Raw genomic sequence first — 21,693 nt, forward strand, 5'->3', positions numbered from 1 at the left:
TTTGAACAGAGCTAAATCACAACATGCTGCATGATATATAAGCATGACACAGTGCTGATGGTAGATGAAGGATGGATGACAAACTTACCAGTTTTGACTATATGGAGAAAAAGACAGAAAATAGCAATGCGATGAGTAATGGAGGCACAAAAAAGGTCATATGCAGTTCTCATGTAAGTCATGCAAGTATTGTCACTTTCTTAAAAGAGGGAAGGCAATGGAATTTAAAAAAAGATTTCATTGAACAAAATAAAATGCAAAAAAGGAAAGTATACAATAACGGTAATTTATTTGGCTGAGAAGGTTTGGGGGCTGTTGCGGTTGGATACCTGCAGTTGCTCCACATTCAGTATTTTTTCCCTCAAGTACACATTGCTTTTCATTGTTCTATTTTCATTTTTTGAAGCACACCGAGCTACCCTGTGTATGAGATGTGCGATATAAATAAAGCTGACTTTCCTTGCCGAGGCTTTTTAAATGAAAATATTCAGTTACAGTAGTAAGTGGTTTACTCATGCACATTTGTAACCTCAGGAGACAGGATTAGTTCTCTCTGATTTATAAACAGTTGTCAGCAATGTCAAGATTTGGATTTTTTTTTTGAGCTGCAACAAGAAAATGGTATTTCAAGGGCATGAAATATAAGTTGGACTGACCGTGAACGGTAAGCATGGCAGATGTTTCAGACTTCCCAACCATGTTCTCCACCACACATGTATAGGAACCCTCATCTGAAGAGGTCACTTGGCGAACAATCAAAGTGTGGTCTTCAAGGATTTCATACCTAAAAGAATGGAGGGAGGAGGTGGGAGATGTATCACTTGATGGAAAGGAGAGGTTGAACCATTGTGTTGCCATGTTTGCAAAAAAGGCGGTTATAATTTACCTGCCCTTCGGTAGCTCCGAATCATCTTTCCTCCAGCGGACGGTAGGAACAGGATCACCTTGAACTGCACAGTGGAACTCCGCACTCCCGTCTGCCAGCACCACCGCATTGCTGGGCCTCTTGAGGAAGGTGGGGCGCTCTAATGGGCATCCGGCCAAACAGTTCAATTTAATATCAATAGAATTCATTTGGGGGGGGGGGGGGGGGGGGGGGTGATGAACTAAAGTACTCTATTGTTTGACGTCATTTTTCTTCCACACCAAAATCATCCAAGCATGCTTGTCTGGGCATCTTCACATTAGGCTGTCGATATATATTTTTGGTTAAAGATTCTGGAAATTATCACTATCTCAAAGGTCATACGTGGTGTACGACATTCTGGAGTATTTTGACCATTGGAGTGCATTCTATAACATTATTCTCACAGCCTTGAATGGCTTTATTGTGGCTTAGACTGCAGATTCCACACCCCAACCAAGGTCATCTCACTGCGATACTGATAAGAGCTCAATTCCAATGGGAAATGGTAGAAAAAAAGAGTGTGGGGTGGTGGAGTGAGAGGGGTGTGGGGGGTGAGAATTAAGGCTGAAGGCTAAACTTTTAGATGTGGAAGGAAGCAAGATGGGATCTCTGATGCTGAGGTAGTTGCAGGGTTATTGTCTTACACGCATTGCCTTTGCTACGCATGTGCCATATGTTTTTAGCTTTGGAAATATTGCATACAATGAACGTGTTCCAGTGACACAGACACTGGGACTGAAATGTCATTTGGATAAAGTGAAGCACTATAACATTTTTTATAAAACTATAAATTGCAAAGGTGCTAACTTTACCAAGCACGGTGAGCTCAGCGATTTCACTTTCGCGTTCGCCGACCATGTTGGTTCCAACACAAATGTATTTTCCTGCGTCGCTCTTCCTGCTATTGGTGATCATCAGCTTGCCACCGCGGATCTAAATGAAAGCACACAGATTATTGACACAGCTGTATTTGCTCAAGCCTCCTAGCAGACGTGCATCATTTGTTAGTCACCGGGTATGTATAATTTGGCCATAACTGCGGAGCCCTTTGGAATAAAAGATGCGACTTTACACGTTTAAATGTGTATCTGTGCTTCATGTAACCATACGGTATGAGTAACTCCATAGTGTAATAGTAGACCGGTGTAAATCCGTATGCATCAATGTACTTTTCCTTGAATAAACTTTTTTTATTCCCTATTCGTATGTCAGCGCGCACACTCATCACATTGTTGGCATTCGTTTCATATACGATTCGCCCTGCAACACCACGGGGCGCAGAATCTGTCTTTATCCGACTTTGAATGTGAGCCTTTGCACAAACACCCGATCACTACCCACTGTTATGCCGCAACGGCTGCAAACGAATACAATGAGGAAGCCAACACACAAGGCTGTTTACTGCAAAGGCACAACGACCTTGACAAAAATCAGCGCTTGGCTTTTGTGGAAAATGCTTCTTTTTTTCTTCCTTTTTATTCAAGGGCAATCTCTTCTGTTGCTTCTTAGAGGAGGTCAAGAAGTCAAAGGTCAAGGCTGCCTGCTGTGTCGTGTCAGCCAAGGAAGCCAGGGTATTCAGCGTCATGCTGAATAGCACCTGATGGCCACTCAACAGCATATAGATAGAACCCCCTCATTAAATTGATGCTGCAGGGATCAAATTAAACGTATACCAGCAAAAGCTCCTCCCCCGCACCTCTTGTGAATTGCCACAAAATGATCTGGCAGGAATATAGTTCCAGAATTTCAAATGTAATAAACAGCGGTTGTTTGTTGGCATGATGTGCACCTCTCGAGCCTAATAATACACAGGGTGAATAATGAGAACTGCGTCTTGTTCGAATTTAGTATTCAGTGGATTAGTCAAAGGTGTTTGAAGTATTGGAATAAGATACTGTGGATAGCAAGATTATTATGCAGGTATTTGTGGGAACGAGGATTGCTGAGTCCACAATGTTCGAACGCATTTTAAAATTAGAAACAGTGTCATGACATCAGTGAATTATCCCTTCAGGGCTGCTAAAACCATCTTCCACTAACTTATGTGGTTTGTTGTACTGCTGCACTTTAGCAGCTGATTAAAGAGTCAGCTTTTTTTTTTCCTCAGAGTGACCACTTCCTATTTTAGCTGCAATTTCAGTGGCAAGAAAAATGGGTTGTTGAGCCTTCATGTACAACCCCAAAACCTCAACTTTCAGTCCGGTTCCTCATAAATAAAGCCTGCCTCGACACGCACCCCATGATACCTTAAGAGTGCACATTCAAAAACAGCTGATTGTGAATTGCGCAATTGGTGGACAGCTTTCATTAAAAACGACCCTGACCCTGTCAATGACGAACGCACACCTTTTGTATGCATTCACTTACAACATGAAGGAAGCAAAGCAGTCACTTTTGGTTGACTTCTATTTTCTTTGAAAAGTAAATGATGTCTTTTCGGTGAACTCTTGGGGCAAAGTCATATTTCCATAGTTGGGAGGACAAAGACAGGCGTGCAAGGAGTACAAAGCAAAAGCAGCCTTTGTATTTGTCTCACAGGAGCCTCGGCATGGGTCTGATCCGTGCTTCTCCTTAAATCACAGCTCGCTGCTCTGTCCATCACAAACCCCGAGAGGGACCCTACCTGTCACCGTGCACTAACTGAACTTTCAAACATGCAACGCATCAACACAAAGCCCCTTGCCAACACTTATTAAATGCATGATGCAGTCAAGTTCTACATCGGGGTTTCTGGTGCACAGAGCAGAACGTAATACTGTACAAGTCCAAGTGTCTTACTGTAATCCGTTCCTCCCTGTCGTCTAAATTCAACCCATTTTTCCTCCATGAGATAGTGGGCTCCGGATGTCCACGGGGTGGCTGGCACTCCAGCACCGCAGGTTCGCCCGCTGCAACCATGACGTCGACGGGGTTCTGCCTGAAGTCATCACGTAAAACTGTAATTGGAAAAAAAAAATGTTTAAATTAAAACAGAACAGGCCATGTCAATGACAGATTTGATTATTGTACTAGTTGCTTTAAAGGAGGTTGCTGACATTCAATATGCTAAATATACAATGAATGTATTGCATTGTGAAGTAATAACAAAGAAAAAAAAACAGAAGTAGAGTTCCCAAACTTCTATGATATCACATTCCAGTTACCTCTGTAAAAGTAATTTACAGATGAAGGACTTTAATCCTGCTGGGCATGTCAGAGGGGTTCATAAGTCCACGAAAACTAAACAAATGGTTACCCGACATGGCACAGAATTTGCTCCTGAACAATATCAACTAGTGATCTTGAGATAGTTCAGATGCTGTGGCAGTGGTAAGGCAAAATTATCAAATTTCAACAGCAAAGAGCCTGCACACAGAAAACGCGCTTGCAGCCAGAAGTTGAACCGAAGACAAAGGAAACTTGTGTCTGTCCAACGCTGCCCAACCGATGACTGTGATTTGTGGTCATCATTGGCAGGTCGTTCTCGAACATAATGTACAACACGTGTCAAAAATCATACTAAAATACCAGTCAGCTAAAAATACAACACTGGACCAAGATTTGCTGATTTGTGCTGGACGGACTTTAACGGAAAGGAATCCTCGCACGGACGGGTGAACTTGTTCGCTCTGTCACTTAAGTGATTCTTGACAGTGATGAGGTGAAGAATGTACTGCATTTGAATGAAGTGACTGCTCTAAAGCATGCCCGGTTTTAAAATAAAAAAAAAAAAGGGATGGTTGAGGGTTGGCTGTGGACCCGAACAAGACAAGGGAGTCGAGCCAACCAACATACCAACATAGCGTCAGCATTACAGCGGTAGAGTTCTGTTCGAGTGAAATGACAGGAAACAATAAGGAAAAGGCATAATCACTCCCAGATGGAGGCAAACACATCCATCCGCGGATTTGTACATGACACCGGGCCGGTTCGCCCGAGATACTTGATGAAGCACCGTCGCTATGGGGAAACAAATTGGGATGGCCTGGTAATTGGACCTACTTTGAACCCTGTATCTTTCGGGGCTAAATTCTGCCGCTGCGATGCTCTGGGCAGGCTTTTGACAGGCTGACTTGTACAGTTGACTGAACGCTGATGGGAAACAGCTGTCCGTATAGCCCGTTTCCCCATCTCCGCCAATAGCATTGTGTCACATGATAAAAGACATTCCTCATGGGATGCAAAAACATGGTTGAGATTACTTCAGACAGGAAGACAGTGAGACTATTGTAAGTGTGTGCGCGACTGTGCATCTGGACGCAGGCTTGCTGATTGATCGAGTGATACTATTGTATTGTAATGCTGATAGAAATCAGGTTACACATCTGCTTTCACTGTTATGTCATATTCCCTGGCGTGCACTGTTCCCACAAATCCCAAAGATGTATTTAGGGTTTGAGCTGGATTTATTTTCAGGTAAAGTAAAGGGAACTTGGAAATGTTAGTGAGGAATACCATTTACGGTCAGTGACGATTCCGTTGACAGACAAAAACCCACTTTCATCAATCTCTCATTTTGGACGTATCATTTGAGTTTGTTGTGCACTTTCTTTGTTAATTTTAGCAAAGTACTTCCAGTGACATGGATAATATTGAACAGACTGAGGGTGCCATTATTATTCTGGAGGGGATTGGCAATTTCCTTCATGCGAGGGTGACTTCTGTATTTTCACCATGAATTCAGATACTCAACACCATGCGTAGGTTCTTTCTTGGACCATGTACCACACCTCCAGAGTTTTATGTTGCTTTTTTGGTGTTGTTTTTTTGCATAATTCGAACTGCTTATTCGCTATTTTCAAATGTCAATGTCAATGGTCGCTGCACAAAGGGGATGATTCATTCAAAATGGATAAAGACTTACAGAACATCCACTTGTAATGCTGGTTAACACTGGGGTGTTTTTTTTTTTTTTGTTTTGTTTTGTTTTTTGGTGGGTGCAGTTCTGCTCCCCTCCCTCTCTGTTCAACCGGGCTAATGGACTTCCATTAAAAAGATGACCTGTAATGGAGATAAGGTGTTGCACCTAGCAAGCATATTGAGCAACTACTTTTCTGAAAACAGCCCAGAGTCAGATGTGAACAACCCAAAAAGACATACATTTTCATATTGGCAGCACATCACCTGACGCCAAATGACTCGTCATTATGCCTTTGTTTTACATCACGTGTGGGATGCCTAATCCTGCTCGACTTGCAACGCGTTGGCATTTCTCTCTTTCATAATCGATATGACAAGATTGACCGCCTAATTTTTTATCTTCTACGCAAAAGCTACCCTGATCTAATAAAAAGCGATGCAACACCACCATCGATAGATCTGTTCGCCATGTGGTTTGTATACCTGAATTTCATAGACCAACAACATCCTTTACCACTACTACACATTGAAAAATGTCCTTGGTGAATTGATACATCATGGAAGTAAACGGTTAGTTGATGAATATAAATAAACAAGGGAGTGTTAAATGAGCAAAAAAAAGGTCTTACAAGATAAAAACATTGGTGTGAATGCTTGTCTCAGCATGGAGGTTATCTGAAAAATATATTCTTGTTTTTTCAATAGAGTGATGTTCATATGTCCTTCTCCATTGAAAATCTGTTTCAATGGCGTAGCTTGGTTAATTAACCCGAGCTGTAAAACATATTTCAACATGCTTTGATAGCAGAATCACTGATGGTTTTATTCTGTATTCCACAAAATATTTCCACCCCATCATTTTGACCTTCCATGAGTGTTTTGTGATTCTTTGGCGGACTATCGCTACACCGTTTTTTCCTTGTTTAGTTGGAGCTTTACACCTTTCACTCTCTCCATCTGATCCTCTACAGATGAGAATCTCATGGCCTACTTCAAAGCAATAGCCCTTGGCCTCGCTTCCCTGGATCTGACAGTGTCTGACTTGTTAGTCGTCTGGAGCCTGAGCCTACTGCAGCAGAGCACTGATAATCCTCTCGGCAGAGTCCAACTGGACCAAAGAGGAGCACAATCTACCCCACAGACGGGGATGGACAGTGCAAACATAGCAAGCTGATCACCTGACATCACCGCATGAGGTTGTCACAGGCGGCTTTGGACATCACAGTCAAAACTACTCTGCGAATTGCTCTTGAGCTCTACAATCAGGAACAAATCCTCTGCTTTCTTAAGACGGAATAGATAGTTTAATTGTCAGATGTGTGCTACACCTTTAAAAAGCGCCACGGAAAGTGACAGTTTCGTTTTTGCTGAACAACAAAGCATTTATCAACCAACTATCGTGCGCTTTTGTTGTCAACTAATTACTGTTTTTTTTCCCCCTCGATTGACCCCATTCATGTCACTTCTGGATTGCTTTGAATGTGATTAGTCAAAAAGAAGGAATATGTTACGGGAATAATATGAATAACAATTTTCAACAAGCGTTTTGAATGGCTGAGAATCAAGGTAATTAAAAAGTGACATCAAGGCAAATAAATAATCAGCATTTGTCAGAGACAGCATTCTGTGTTTTGGATGTCATTCGCAACAGGAAAATGTGAATATGTGAACATGTTTATCCTCACAACAACAAGCACTAGAAAGATGTAGACTAAAAATAGCGTAGGGAGGTGTATGGAATAAAAATGCATCTGCGCTTTTGTTCCTCACATGTAATTAAATCTAGTCATTCAAAATCTTGGATTTCTGAAACAAGGTTAGATACAAACAACGATGGGGAACATTTCTCCGAGAGTGGGCTGTCATAATTTAAACAGTGCTACAGTTAACAACCACATTTTGGAGAAAAAAAAAATGGTGAAATGAATGAAACAAATATTAAAGGACGCTGGGTGATGTAACCACTAAGTGCTTGGGACTAAAGACCGAATAATCTATCTTCTGACCTCCTTCTGCCCTCTTCTCTGTGTTGGAGAACCCCCCTCCCTCTCACCCACCCCCCACCTGCACCTCAACCAGCTCCTCCCCCTTCTCTGCTACCTCGTTTCTGCGGCAAAGCCGTCTGCAGGGACGGAAAGCTCCAGGAGAAACAGCTGCTCCACAAACCATTCAATATGTGCAGTCCATGTATACTGTAGGTGGTCAATCAGGCTGTAAGCAGACACGCAGTTACACACACACACACACACACACACACACACACACACGCACACGCACACGCACACGCGCACACACACACACACACACACACCCTCAAGGCCAATGGGAGGTGTAGCTCCTTTGCAAGCATATATAAACCAGAGCAAATAACAGATTATCAGCGGCAACCAAGCAAAAGCAATAAAAAGCAAAGATCCCACACATACAAATGAGGAGACAGCAGCCGCGCAGCCCCATAACGACGGCACAGGAGATTTGTAAAACACACACAGGCTTCCTGAAGACACACACAGCCCAAAACTTGTAAAGGAAACAGAGTTGCTTGCCTGGTCTCCCAGGGCTCCACTATTTGAGTTATTTTTCAATGAAATGAAAGAAAAGTTACTCCTAAGGCAAATCAAAGTTTTTGCATGAATAACCATACGTATTTCAAACATTTGACAGGCCAATTAATTCAACACTGAAATATCTGAAAACCTGTTTCTTGAGTGGTTGCGTCCTCTTACCTATATTTTTATTTCGGGGAATTGAAAATGTAACTCAACTCAACTGTATTTCTACGGCACTTTAAAACAACCACCGCTGTAGATGGACCAAAAATAACACTGAACACCGTGTATGTGTGTGTATAGGTGTGTGGCCCCCAACACCACTTATGTGGTTGTACGTGTTAGCAAATTCTGTTTATGTACTGTCTGTGCAAAACAGATCACTGGAAAATAGGCAGACATTAATACGCAATTTACAGGATAACAGAGCAGAAATTAAAATAATGCTATTCTTCATCCAAAAAAGAAAACAGGTGAGAGTAAGAAGCTGAGAATGCAGGTAGGGTAGATGTAGCCAGGCGGAGATATGAAGCAGATTAAGAGAATTAGTGAAGTGGCAGAATAACTGGGTGAAACAGAGGTTGAAGAGCTCTCGGCGTGATATTTTATCTGAACCACTGAGTAAATTAGACTCAATAAATTAGTTGTTGGAATTTGAGGCAATGGGAATAATACGGCTATCAGGAAATACACACCGCTGAGCACAAGAATAATAAGATGGTACAAAACCAAATCAAGCCTATTGTAAGTGGTGGTGAGAGATGAACGTAGCTGATACTGTATGCAACGCTTTCACCGTGTGCTATAAAAACACATACTGTCGACCTTTAACCCTCTCATTAGTGTTATCACACCAAAAAAGAGTAAATTGTCATGAATAAATCCACTTGGAAGCCACTGAATAAAGACCTCCACTCCGACATAGGCACATTACCATTTCAATGACCATCCAAGACTGCAAATCGCAGAGACTGTTTGAGTAATTGGAAATATTAAGTAGATAAAATATATAAGAGACGGTTGGATGTGTGGTGATTCCTTTTTTTTCACCATGACAAAAAAACAAAAAACAAAAAAAAATCTGATTTTCCAGGTAATATAAAGAATGAACTCCCTCTTGGGACGTAGACTGGAGCAATGTGGTTGCTTTGTTTGATAAAACAAAGAACTAGTGCAGGAAACAGTCAGACCTTGAGTCAAATGTATTCAGCAGTACAACCTTTGAGCAAACCTTTGCTTGAGCAGTGTGACCTCTGTGGAGGTGCTGGAAGAAATGTCCTTAGGCTGTATAAAGTTTGAAGAGCTCCTCGGTGAAACTAAACAAACAGTAGGGGCTCGATCATCATTAGGGGAAGTCGCGGAATAAAAGATTTCCAGTCTGACATAGTCACATTGCAAGTCATATTAAATGGTTATTATTCCAATAAGGTTTGTGTGTGTGGAAATGACGACGAGAGTCTATAGGAATAATAATAGAGCAAAACTCAGGAGAGGTGCACCAACGAGGGAATGCACTCGCAGGTCAAAAAAAGAGGCGGTGGAGAGGAGGATAGGGATGAGTAGGCGGAGGATGGTGATGTGTTGCACCACGCAAGCCAGACAAAGACATACATGCACAGAGGAGTGAAACAGACAGACAAAGAGACAAAGACTACAGAAATACCCAGAACCAAACCTTTTTTTCCCACTATGCAGTATTAGTTTTGTTCTTTTTCTTGCGTGACTCAATTTGTTGAGTTCTCACGCAGTCAGAAAACGATCAAGTCAAATACCAAGTACCGTATTGGCCCGAATATAAGACGGTGTTTTTTGCATTGAAATAAGACTGAAAAAGTGGGGGTCGTCTTATATTCAGGGTCTAGACATTATACCCATTCACGACGCTAGATGGCGCCAGATACCATTGAAGCTAATGCTGAACTTGACACCCCAGGCCAAAGAGAACCCTTGTCACGAAGAAGAAAAAATAAAAATAGTGGTAGCACAAAGAAGAAAAATAAAAAATAGCGGTAAGAAAGAAAAGAGAAGAAAATAACAGAAAATGGAGAAAAGTAGCAACAATCTGGAGAAAAATGGGTCGAAGATCGGCCAGGTTAACCGGCAGCGAAGGAGAAGTTATGTCATTTCAAAAACCAGATGTCATTCATTTACGAATGTGATTGCACTTTCGTTTACATATTTAAATGTTCCCATATTAAGATTTGAATGAGGCAAAATAACATGCTTTTTCTCTCAAATATATTGTTAGAATCATTTATTTCAGATGTACTGTAATTATTTTGTGTATAAAATTTAATTTGGTGTTTGAAAAAAGTATTTTTTCAAACTTGAGTCTTGAAAAAGGGGGTCGTCTTATAATTAGGGCCGTCTTATATTCGGGCCAATACGGTATATGATGCCAGATGTACAAATACTGTCGTGACCGAAGTGCAAATATGAGCAAGATGGAGGGAACATGGCAGAAGGGATTCTTTACGTGAGACTGAAAGGGATTCCTTTTTGTATTGTAGGGTTCCTTGTTGGCACGCCCGAATGCATCCCGTAAATGAGGTTGATAATGCTTTGCCAATGTACGCTGGCTGCATCAGTGCTGTAACCGGCAAAGATTGAAATTGTGCTTTTAAATGAATAAATGAAACGAATGTGTGGAACGGTTTGTGTGTGAGCTCCTTAAAAAAAGAGACATCACCAACTACTTGCCTAGCATGGACTGAATGTTTGCATTCATTTGTAAGGTTTATTGCAAAATAAGTCTCACAATGATGCAACCATGTGAGCAAATCACACACAAAACACACATTCGCAGGTAAATCTGCATTGCAATGGACCCTCGGGGGACTTAAACATTCCCCAATGTCATCAATCTGAAAGACAATTCAACAACCGAGGGAAACTGACTCCTTGCGGATATATAACACTTCTTGAAGAGGTGAGACAAAGGAACATCAGCCAAAGCATTCAGGACACAACTGCATAGTACAGAATATTTGAGATCGTGTCACCATAGATCGAATCCTATTATTTGGTTCATCCTTTTAAAGTCAGCGAGAGGATACGGGTTGTTTGATTTAGGGAGAGAAATCGAGAACAACGACAAGCTTGTTTGGTTTAGACTGCGCTGCGCAAAAGGAGGAATGAATGGGAAGAGAAATGAACGAGGGGTGAAAGATGAAACTTTAATTATCTCTCCGGGGAAATCGGGTCATCAGCGGGCACGGCGAAAGGTGCGGATACAAACGCAACCGATGCGAGCCATTGTGGCAAACTGAATTCATTAACACAAAGCTTACAAAGACTAATCATTTTTACATTGATGTGTATTAGACAGGACATCATATATATATATATATATATATATATATATATATATAATGGTAGATGGGAACTCTTTCGAGGTACAACACGTGTCTCCTTTGAGAGCTTTGGCTCATCAAACATTGCAAGTCGCAGATGGGAAAGAAAATCGTAACAGCAGCTTGAGCAGAGGCGGCGGACCTGAAGCCGAGGCACGACTCAGCCCCATTAATTGGGAGGAAACATGAAGCCTCTGAATAAACACTCGGCACCGGAGAGACTCAAGGCTCAGTTTTCCTCCCATTGCACTTTATCTCCGGAGCAGTTTAACCAAGAAAACACGCACTAACCTCCTTCTCTCAATACTATCCCCCAATCTTTGTAGCGCATGCTTCCATTGCCAGCATGACAACCCAAACATCTCAGGACTACCAAATATGACAACATGCTGTGATCCCTCAACTCTGTACCCGCCGCTCTTCACCTCCGCCTCTTTTATATTCGCCTCACTCGCAGGCTCACAGTCCTCTGCTAGTTTCTGCTTTTTCGTTCACCCTAATTATCTCACAGGGCTGTGAAGGTAGACCGGACCATCCCCCCACAATTCTGCAGAGCCGCAACCGGAGAGACCCTGATGAATAATTTCACGTTTCTCTTGCCTTCTCTTTCCACGTGTTCTCAAATTGATTATCGTACAGAAAGTGCGGTTAAGAGAGCAGCCCGCTGGGTGATTTGTCTTTCTGACGAGCATCGTCACTGAGAGAGGCAGAATGCTCCAAGTGATATGCAAAGAGTAGTTAAAAAAAAGTGATTGTAGCAACAAAAAAATGGTTGGGTGGATTTGCTTTAGATAGATGATTCTGTTTGATGTTGTGGTCTTGGGCACATGTTCGAGTGTAGAGTGGACATTTGTTGAGTGGTATGCAAATTGGAGAGCATGCGTTGAGATGGGTTGACAGAGTGGAGTATGCATATGAAGCATGTTTCAAAATATAGCTAAAACAGCGTGACTTCATGGTTCGGTTATTGTTGATTCACTCTATTGTGGATTTTACTTTAGGACCATAATGTTGCAGTTTTACCTCTGTATTTTTGGCACGTTTTCTTGCTATTTCTTTTCCTTAGAGAATAACTATCGGTAATATAACTCTGAGACTATGTTACTCTCAAAAGGTGGAACCCCAGCTCCAGGTCCGGGATGAGATCCTGCCCCAAGTGGAAGATTTTGAGTATTTTGGGATGTTGTTCACGAGTGAGGGAAGAATAGAACAGATATCGACAGCTCGATTGTAGCAGCTTCTTCAGTTGTGAACATTCGGTATCAGTCTGTTATGGTTCAGAGGGACCTGAGCCAAAAGGCGAATATCTCAATGTACCAGTTGATCTACATTCTCACCCTCACCTATGGTCACAAGCTGTGCGTTGTGACAGAAAGAGCAAGATCGCAGATAGAAGCTCAGTCATCCGGAAGCTAACTCTGAGTACAGCTGCTGCCGTTCCAAGTGGAGAAGGGGCAGATGAGGTGGCTGAGGCATCTGATTAGGATGCCTGTTGGTTGTCTCCCTGTTGAGGTGTGCTGGCCATCTCCCCGACAGGAGGTGGCCCCAGGGACGATCCAGAACACCCTGGGGATACTGTCTCCCAGCTAGCCTCCAAGATCACAAACTAGGACATAAAATCGGCCCAAAAAATATTTGAAAACCACATCATAAAAAAATAACATAGAATAGGAGCAGTATGTCTCCGCAGTTGATGTTACCGCCCCAGTGAAAACCCGAACCCCACAGGAAAGGCAGCACCTTATCATTAGCACAAAGTATTTGGTGAATAAGCCGTTGAAATACAAGCATTTATCCTAATTCGGTCCTGTGCCTGCCTCGCCTGATTCAAAGGGAGTCCAAAAAAAAGCAGAAGAAGATGAGGTCAGTAGTTTGCATCACCGACAATTTAGGTTTCAGCACACGGAAACATAAGAATTTGTGTCGCACTTCATGTAACAAGATGCTGAAAAGTTCCACATTTGGAATTCTGGTACAAGCTACACCAAGCAGCTTTGAAAGTCTCGAACACACCCCCAACCTCCTGCCCCCAACCCCAACACACCCCCCATCTCCTGCATGCACACTGTACACCCTTCATCACTTTCCATTCTCCTGTCTTCAAACTCCAGTCTCAGTTTGCTCTCATGTTCTTTGTTTCCTCCGAGCTATGTCGCCATCGAGCTTTGCGGCTCCTGTATTATTCTCCTCTCTCCTGCTTCAAAAATGCTGTAAAATCTTTCAGTGCGACTTGATTTCCCTTACTGTTTTTTTTTTTTTTTTTTTGTGGATGGTGCTTTTTTTCCTCCCTTACCGATCCTGTTTTGCATTCTCTTGCCCTGCCCCCGCCTCACCAACCCAGCCCCCCCCCCCCCCCACCCACCCCTTCAAAAAACTCTTAATGGAATCCATGTCAGCAGAATACCAGAGTGAACCGCACAACTTCGCTGTGGCTTCATGTCTGTCTTTCTCTGCCTTGGATGTCGACATCTATGGTAAGAAAAAAATAAATGGAGAATTGAAAGGATGTGAAATAAAGTGCCATATAAATTGAAGAGGTGATGACTCTCAACAGTGGCGACTGCATTCTTGGAGAATCTCAGTCAAATCTAGTTCACGTGAAATTTAAGATGGGCAGTTTTTGCAGTCTTTAATTCAGTGTGTATATTTGGTGTAGGCTGAGTGTTTGGACTGAGATTTATACTGTTTGGGTTTCACGTGTCCTTGAAAAACAGAATCTGAGATGATATATGTATTATGTTGCTTCTGGGAAGTTATGCTCACTTGCCACCCCATTAATCTACGGTATCCAATGAAATCCGCGCTTTTCTAAGAGTATTGTGGTTACATGGTTCAGATGGCGATTGATTCAGCTATTTAGAACATAGAACTGCAGTCTATTCTACTGAAAGGTGTATTTTTTTTCTTTTCTTATTTAGCTACGGTACATTAGAGGGAATAACTAGAAACGGCATGATACACCACAGCTACAATTTCAATGCAACAAAATGGATGCTCAGACTAATAATACATCGCAAATTCCTCCTGAATAATGTGTGACACTGTATGCTTTTCACTTGTAAGCGTTGACTGCCCATTTCAGAAACATCCACTCAGTGCAAAGTATTGGTGTAGAATTGAGTGCAGTGTTGCCTTCGCGATGACGGGAGTAGTAAGTTCTAGTGTGACGGACGACTCGATAAAGGAGTGCAGGGAACAAAGTGGCACAATCGCCGCTGTGCTATGGTGTACTTGTTCCCAGAGAAGCACTGACAGTGACAAAGTGAGCTGGTTTCCAATTATTTATCTCTGTTGTTTACGTCACAGAACACCGGCTGACACCCCCCCACCCCTATAAATCTTTATTCCAAGCACACGACACCAATCTACCAACAGATTATTCTTCTCAACAGCACAGACTATGTATATGCTGTTATTTCTGAAATTACCACCATATACCCATTAGCAGACACTTATAAAGTAAGCTCACTCCCGGACATCTGCACACACGTGACAACTTTGTGCAAACCAAAATGGAAGAATCCAGAGAATAGAATCACCTTCACTTATAAACGATAATGTATTCTCCTCTGGAAATAGAAGTGAAATCCAGGGGGAGTGATGGGATGAGGGCCAAAGGGGAGACACACATTTAAACTCTTCAGATCTGATAAGGCAGCTGGAAATTGCTGAGAGAGGCTTCCACTTCTTCTCCAGAGACAAGCCGCCTGCCAGTCTGTCGCACAGATTCCAGAAAGCCAGAGGTTGACCAAGTGAAGAGGTCTCATTTGATACAGGGGTGTCCCCTCTCCTATTAAACACTGCTGACACCTCTTGCACGTCAACAGAGGCCAAACTTAGTGCCCTATAAACAAAACCCCAATGACACATTAGAGCAAAGAAGTGGATTCTGGATTGCACACTTTCCGTTATCCATCGACATACTGTATATCGGAATACGGTGAGTATTTACGATAATCTGTCCATGATAACTTAGAAATTGTAGTGTGGATCATATTCTAAATATACTTTTTTTATCCATTCGACAACATTCCATTAATTATGTCGTGCTTTTTATGAATTGTGACCTTTCTTACTAACAAATTTATAGCATCCATCCACCCTACTTGATTTTAGCATCCATCACTCGGGTAAACCCACCCTGCTTATTTTTGTCAAATTGGCAGCCTGAACACCAACAGCAACGTTATTTACTGCTAGGTGGCCGGTGCTGAATGGTTCAGCTTCTGGATTTAATTAGCGCGGCACCCATATGGATTAAATAAGAAAAACAAAAGGATATGCACACGTGCATACACACACACACACACAAAGTCTGTCACATTCCTACATGGTGACATACGTGCACCGCCGCCACACACACTGCACGCCTCAGTGGGAAAAGGAGGAGCGGTTTCACAATCAGCTGATTCCGTGCTGTTCATTTAATTGATATTAGCAGTGGTGCAACGCAAGACGTCGAGGTTCACCTCCTGTGTTGCACGTGAAGAGACAGCTGCCTTGATGGGCAGAGGGGAAAATGGGACGTATTGTGAGGTAAATTATTTTTTTCAAAATTACTCAGGCTGATGAATATGCTGTCATCCTGAAAATGAGACGATGCAGATGGAAGAATCTTAATTTCCTCTCTATTTGTACTGTAGATTTCATTCCCATCCATTGAATGACAAAACAACGGCAAAAAAGCTGGAAAGCCGTATGGTAATCTCAGAATTATAGCACACCTTCCTATCTTGAGGTGAACATGCTCACAGAGACTTACTTCAAAGAGTGTGCTGGGAAAGGGTTTTTTTCTTTGAGTGGAGCAATATGCTGAAAATATTTTTCCACTCGGGTCTGTTTGCCAGCTCGGATGCCAAACCCTCGAGGAACTGCATGATTGCGTGTTACCTTAATTATAACCAAGCGTGAATGTACGTAGAGCTCCTTTATGTGGGAGAGAATATAGTCTGACTACCTGGAGTACATGAAATAAAAAATACTGGTAATAATAAAAATAGTGGCCTTTTGTCCTGGCTGTAAACATGTATAATGTGATGGCACTTGTGAATAAAATGTAATCTTGCACTATGATAGCCAGAAATCTTATAATTAGCTCCCTGTAATCCCTGCAGCTGTCTCTCTCTTAGCTGACTGAGCCCTGTCTGGAACCAAACGAGAAAAAAAAAAGAAAAGAATGGGGGGAGGAAGAGATGCTTTTTTTTCTCACTAAGAAAATCACTTTTGTCCTTCAATTCACATGTCTATTGGCTCCAAAGACGAGGACAATGTTTGGAGGAGATGTCAGGGTCAATTTGAGGTCACTGTTAATGATCATTTCAGCCAAGCGTTGCTTCCATCTACACTTCCCACACAACAGATTGCATTGAAAATTAGTGGGATTTTTTCAAGCGATGGTTGACTTGTCCTTAATTCCTCTTATTAGTCGCGAGTTGCAGTGTCTGAATTAATTGGGTTCTGTGATGCACAACCACTCCAGCTTATAAGCATACAAAGTAATAAGGTAAAAATTAAAAAATAACAGGAGGTGAGTTTACCATGTTATGATGCCACCCGATTACACCCAGTAGGTGTTGATAGTGAAAGGTAGGTCACGTTTAATGGCGTCTGTTGAAGCGTGATGACGAGCATGCGTGGTCCCCTTCCTGGGGTCTGTGAGAGGGTAGTTGTGCACACACTCCAAACGGGAGTGACGGGGACAACTATTAAACATGGCAGGCTGTATGTACTGTAAACAGCGTACACCACATTCCCCGCTGTGTGTTCATGGGGGTGTGAAGCATTGTAAGCTTCAGCCTCCCAGAAGTAATTTTGTTCGTCTTGGTATGCGGAGACGGGGAAGCATTTATATTCAACAAGGTTTGATGTTTATCCACGGAACACATACAAAGCTGGATTTGTGAACGCAGTTGGGATGAAAAAAACAAGGTCTTTCGCTTAAGCAAATAGACCCTGTGCAACTTTCTTTTCTTGCAATATGGCCAACTACTCATCGCTGTTCGGCAGCCAGTTTTCCTTCGTTGCTGATCGTCTGCAACCAGTTTAGCTGCTCTTATAGATTAAATAGAATAATAGATTCAATGCAATGCAACTGCAAAGTGATTTTCAGCCAATCAAAAGAATCTAACGTGGCAAAGTGTACCGTTTCCTCCCTATGGGGTTTCCGCTTATCCCAGCCGTCTCCATAGAGAAGGCAGGGTACACCCTGAACCGGTTGCTCGATGAAGATCATTTATCATGAATAAAATTTGACAAGAACATTTATGATAAGGTCATTTGAGCAATTTTCTATTTCATTTCTGTTTGTTTTAAACTACAACCACAACACATAATGATGGTGTAATTCATATGTTGGATCTCAGTGTTGCCCGGAGAGTGCAAGAACACATAGCATCTGACTTGCTGTCTCTACACACTGTCAATAAAACTCAAACAATGTCAGAACCGATATGCGGGTTTCCATTGTCTATTAGAGCCCCCAAATTTCCCGCAACTGTCAATAAAGTGGAACCTGTCACCGAACCAACTGTCAATTCCGAAGCTAATCTTGAGAAGCTTGGCGCAATTACGGTACAGAGTGAAAGACAGGTGAGTTGCATGACGGGGGGGCGCCTCATCTTTGTCGGGTTGGCTGTGGATATTTTATTGTCTGCTGACATTTTGGAGCAAGACCTTTTGCTAGACATCATCCAGGAATGTATGCCGTGAGGCATTTGGAATAAGGCCACCAGAAGAATGGCTTACGGTAGACAATAAAAAGGCATCCGTGAATGTTACGCGCAAGATTCTTGGAACCTGGTTCCTATGGAACTCGTCGTGGGGGTTTTCATTTAGAGCCTCAACGAGCCATTGTTGACAAGCAATGGCAATTACCCCCCAAAATAGAAGAAACATTGCAAGCCATAGACCTGGCCATTGAAGAAGGCAATCCAGCGGCCGAATTCAAAAATTCTGGACCTTATTTTCGTAGTCGTATTTTTTTTGCTTCAGAGTTACTTTGAGCTGTTTCCACTTGGGGTTATTATAACCTACGGTTGTGGTTTTTGTTTTGTTTTCCTCCTCTTCTGCTATCCCAGAATGCACGGTGTTTGGTTTGGCAGAAAGCGAATGATTCTCCAGACGAGAGGCAAAGTGTTGTTTTGCTTCAAGCTGTTTGTTTGTCACTGTCAATGTTCATTGCAGAATAGATTCAGCCCAGCATCACAGCAATTATCATTAGCACAAGATCATTAGCATAAGGTGATGATGTCATTCTCAACTTAATATGAACACAAGAAGTATGCCTGGGGAAATTCAATCACACCAAACTACAACTGAAGTAAAAAAAAAAGGGGAATCTTACCCCACGGCTGGGGAAAGACCAAGCCAAGGTTGAATTCCTTCGGAGAAATATAATCTTTTTATTGCTGTAATGGCACATTTTTCAATCATGCTTGTTGTTCAGTTCCATACAATTGCTCAGTTATAACAAAGAGAACCCTGATTTAGTTTTACAGCTGGTATTAAAGATAACGGAGGAGAAAGTGACATTGATTTAGCTTCTGAATGGAGTATGACAAAAGTGTTAAAGCATGACATTTATAGTTGCATTACCTGGTACTCATTTATGTGAGTTTGGGTGGGATTAACTGTATGATTCAGAAGTGCTACGGGCTACATCACCGCAGAGATCCATTTAATGATCTCTTCAGTCTCTCCCGGTTTTTATTTACTTCTCGGGTATATCGTCCAAGTCTGCTTGCAAAGTGTAATCTCATGCTGTATTTATTTGTTGTGCCGCATTATTATATTCTGGAAATAGCCTTGGGATGTCTGAAATGAACAGTGAAGTGTATTTCCAGTGAGAAAATGAAATGTCACCTCTTTAATAATTCATATTTAGCATGTCTAAATTACCAAACTGAATGGAGACTATACCTGTGAGGATTCGGGCAAATATTTTAAACCGGGATTACTGTAGCTCTTAGTTTGAAATTTCAGGAACGCTGGACCAAAATTTATGGCTGCACATTGTAAATATCTTGGAAAGTCTGTACACCGGTACCTCTACTGACGAACATCTCTTCATACGAAATTTTCAAGTTAAGAAAGGTCTCAACAGAAAAATATCGGCTCTTGTTATGAAAGGAATTTCAAGATATGAAAGGTAAAAATACAGTATGGGCTGCAAGTCGCAGCTCCGAGTTTCCTGAAATACTTACTATAAATACTATTACCGAGCATCATCCTGGCATACCATTGGCTAAGATGAACTTCTACCGTATGTGTGTAGATAGATGCGTGTCTATGCAGCGTCCTCATCATTTGCCCCTCGAGCCATAAGGTATTCCGATAGTTTTACGTAAATGTGAATTACCCAGAGGCCACCAAGTCTGGCCAGTCAGGCGATCACTCACAATGCTGATGTTTGCCGAGGACATTTTTGAAGGATTGTTGAAAGCCGACAAAAGCAAACGTTCTCGGATCATTTCTTTACAAACTGCCAGGGGTGGAAAAAAACACTTCTGAGAGAATCTATTTGTCACATGTATTTGTTACATACAGTATTTTGATGCTTTATAATACATTTATGTCTGAATTTCAGGGGGCTTGGAACGAATTAGGGAATTTACATAGAAAACGCGTCTCTACTTATAAAATGTTCTCATTAAGAAATTTCTTCCAGGACCAATTAATTTCATAAGTAGAGGTACCACTGCACAAATGTGACTCCATTTTAGCTCTGGTACTTAAATACTTACATTCAAGTGAAATATATTTTGCACACAAAGCATACGTTTCAGGGGATGTAATCATGGGCAACGCATCAGTGGTCACCAACGATTTCAGCGAACATTTTTGGTAAATCAGCCGCAACAGGAGTGCCATCACAAACCTGTCTGAAATATTCTGAGGTATCCCCACGGGAGAAAGATGATGTGTTGCTCTGCAAACAGGCGGATGGGGGATGGGGTGGGGGACGTAAGGAGGAGGAGATGAGTTGACAACCAAGCAGAAACAGTAATGGCTGCGCTGCTTTGGAGATGTTCCCCTCATTATTCATGATTCTACCGAGGAACCACTCCTATTTCTCACTCTTTGTTCTGCACGTTGCTTCCCGTTATAAATCGCCACATCTAGGCAGCCAATTAAAGAAGTGTTGACATTAAGAGGTAGGAACTCGGCAGTATAGTTCTGTGGGATTTATATTTTCTATGCTACTCTGTGCTGCTCTTCTGTCAAGTATTCAGTAAACTATCGCATGTCGATGGTTTTTTTTTTTTTATATCAACAAACCTAATGATTGTATTTGAGCTGTTTTATTAATATTAAGAGCAAATTTAGTTTAAAACGACTTCAAAGTAATTATACAAAGCATAGCCATTTTGCCAATGAGCTGCCAATAGAACAAAAACACTGAATGGAGACTTTTAGTGATCTACATTCTTTACATGCTTACAGTGGGCTGGTGTAATTTAACATTATACGTTTACTGTGGAAAAAAAAGTGGGTCTACATAATTTAGAAAATGCAATTTAGTTTTATTGTGACACGTTGTGACTGTGCTTGGGCAAGTGAAAATTGGTGTGTTAAAATTGGAAGAACTTACTTGGGTCTCTCAATTCAGACTCGACTTCAGAGAATTTGTGTGCTCTGATTTAACGCACAAGTTCAGGCAGCGGGCTCTCTGCAGTGGCTGTCGTTTTTAATCTGGCGAACATTGCCAGTGGCATATGTAAAAAAAAAAAAAATGGTTAAAATATGGGCCTGGAAAGTTCAATTATGGGAGACTGCTTTGTTAAAGCTGCTGTATGCATCCTGTCTGTTGAGAAGAAGTTATCAGCAGAAATTGTTGGATTTCTTTTTTTGCCCAAAAGGAGACACACTGTTATTAAAAAAAAAAAACAGCTGTACTTTTGCTTATTTCATTTTTTTAGTTCTCGTTCTCGTTTCAATTCCTGTGTCACTTTAATACTGAATTGGACATCGTTTTAGCTGTCGTGAGCGTGCACATTGAAACGCACACAGTACATGTTGCTGGAAAGTTCTTCAAGTACTTCATGCC

At 41.8% G+C, this 21,693-nt stretch overlaps 1 protein-coding gene across 4 annotated transcripts in view; it reads right to left on the bottom strand.

Moving 5' to 3' along the window:
- The window catches only part of LOC127588632 (roundabout homolog 1-like), a 78,901-nt gene that overhangs the window by 14,231 nt on the left and 42,977 nt on the right, over positions 1–21,693 (bottom strand). For all 4 annotated transcript variants that reach the window (XM_052047428.1, XM_052047427.1, XM_052047429.1 and 1 more), the window contains 4 exons: positions 3,686–3,843; positions 1,720–1,840; positions 887–1,025; positions 657–784 (listed from right to left, as the gene is read on the bottom strand). In XM_052047428.1, the coding sequence (XP_051903388.1) occupies positions 657–784; positions 887–1,025; positions 1,720–1,840; positions 3,686–3,843 (546 nt within the window). The remainder of the gene's footprint in view (positions 1–656; positions 785–886; positions 1,026–1,719; positions 1,841–3,685; positions 3,844–21,693) is intronic.

This window comes from Hippocampus zosterae, chromosome 16 (assembly GCF_025434085.1).
Source record: "Hippocampus zosterae strain Florida chromosome 16, ASM2543408v3, whole genome shotgun sequence".
NCBI classification, from domain to species: domain Eukaryota; kingdom Metazoa; phylum Chordata; class Actinopteri; order Syngnathiformes; family Syngnathidae; genus Hippocampus; species Hippocampus zosterae.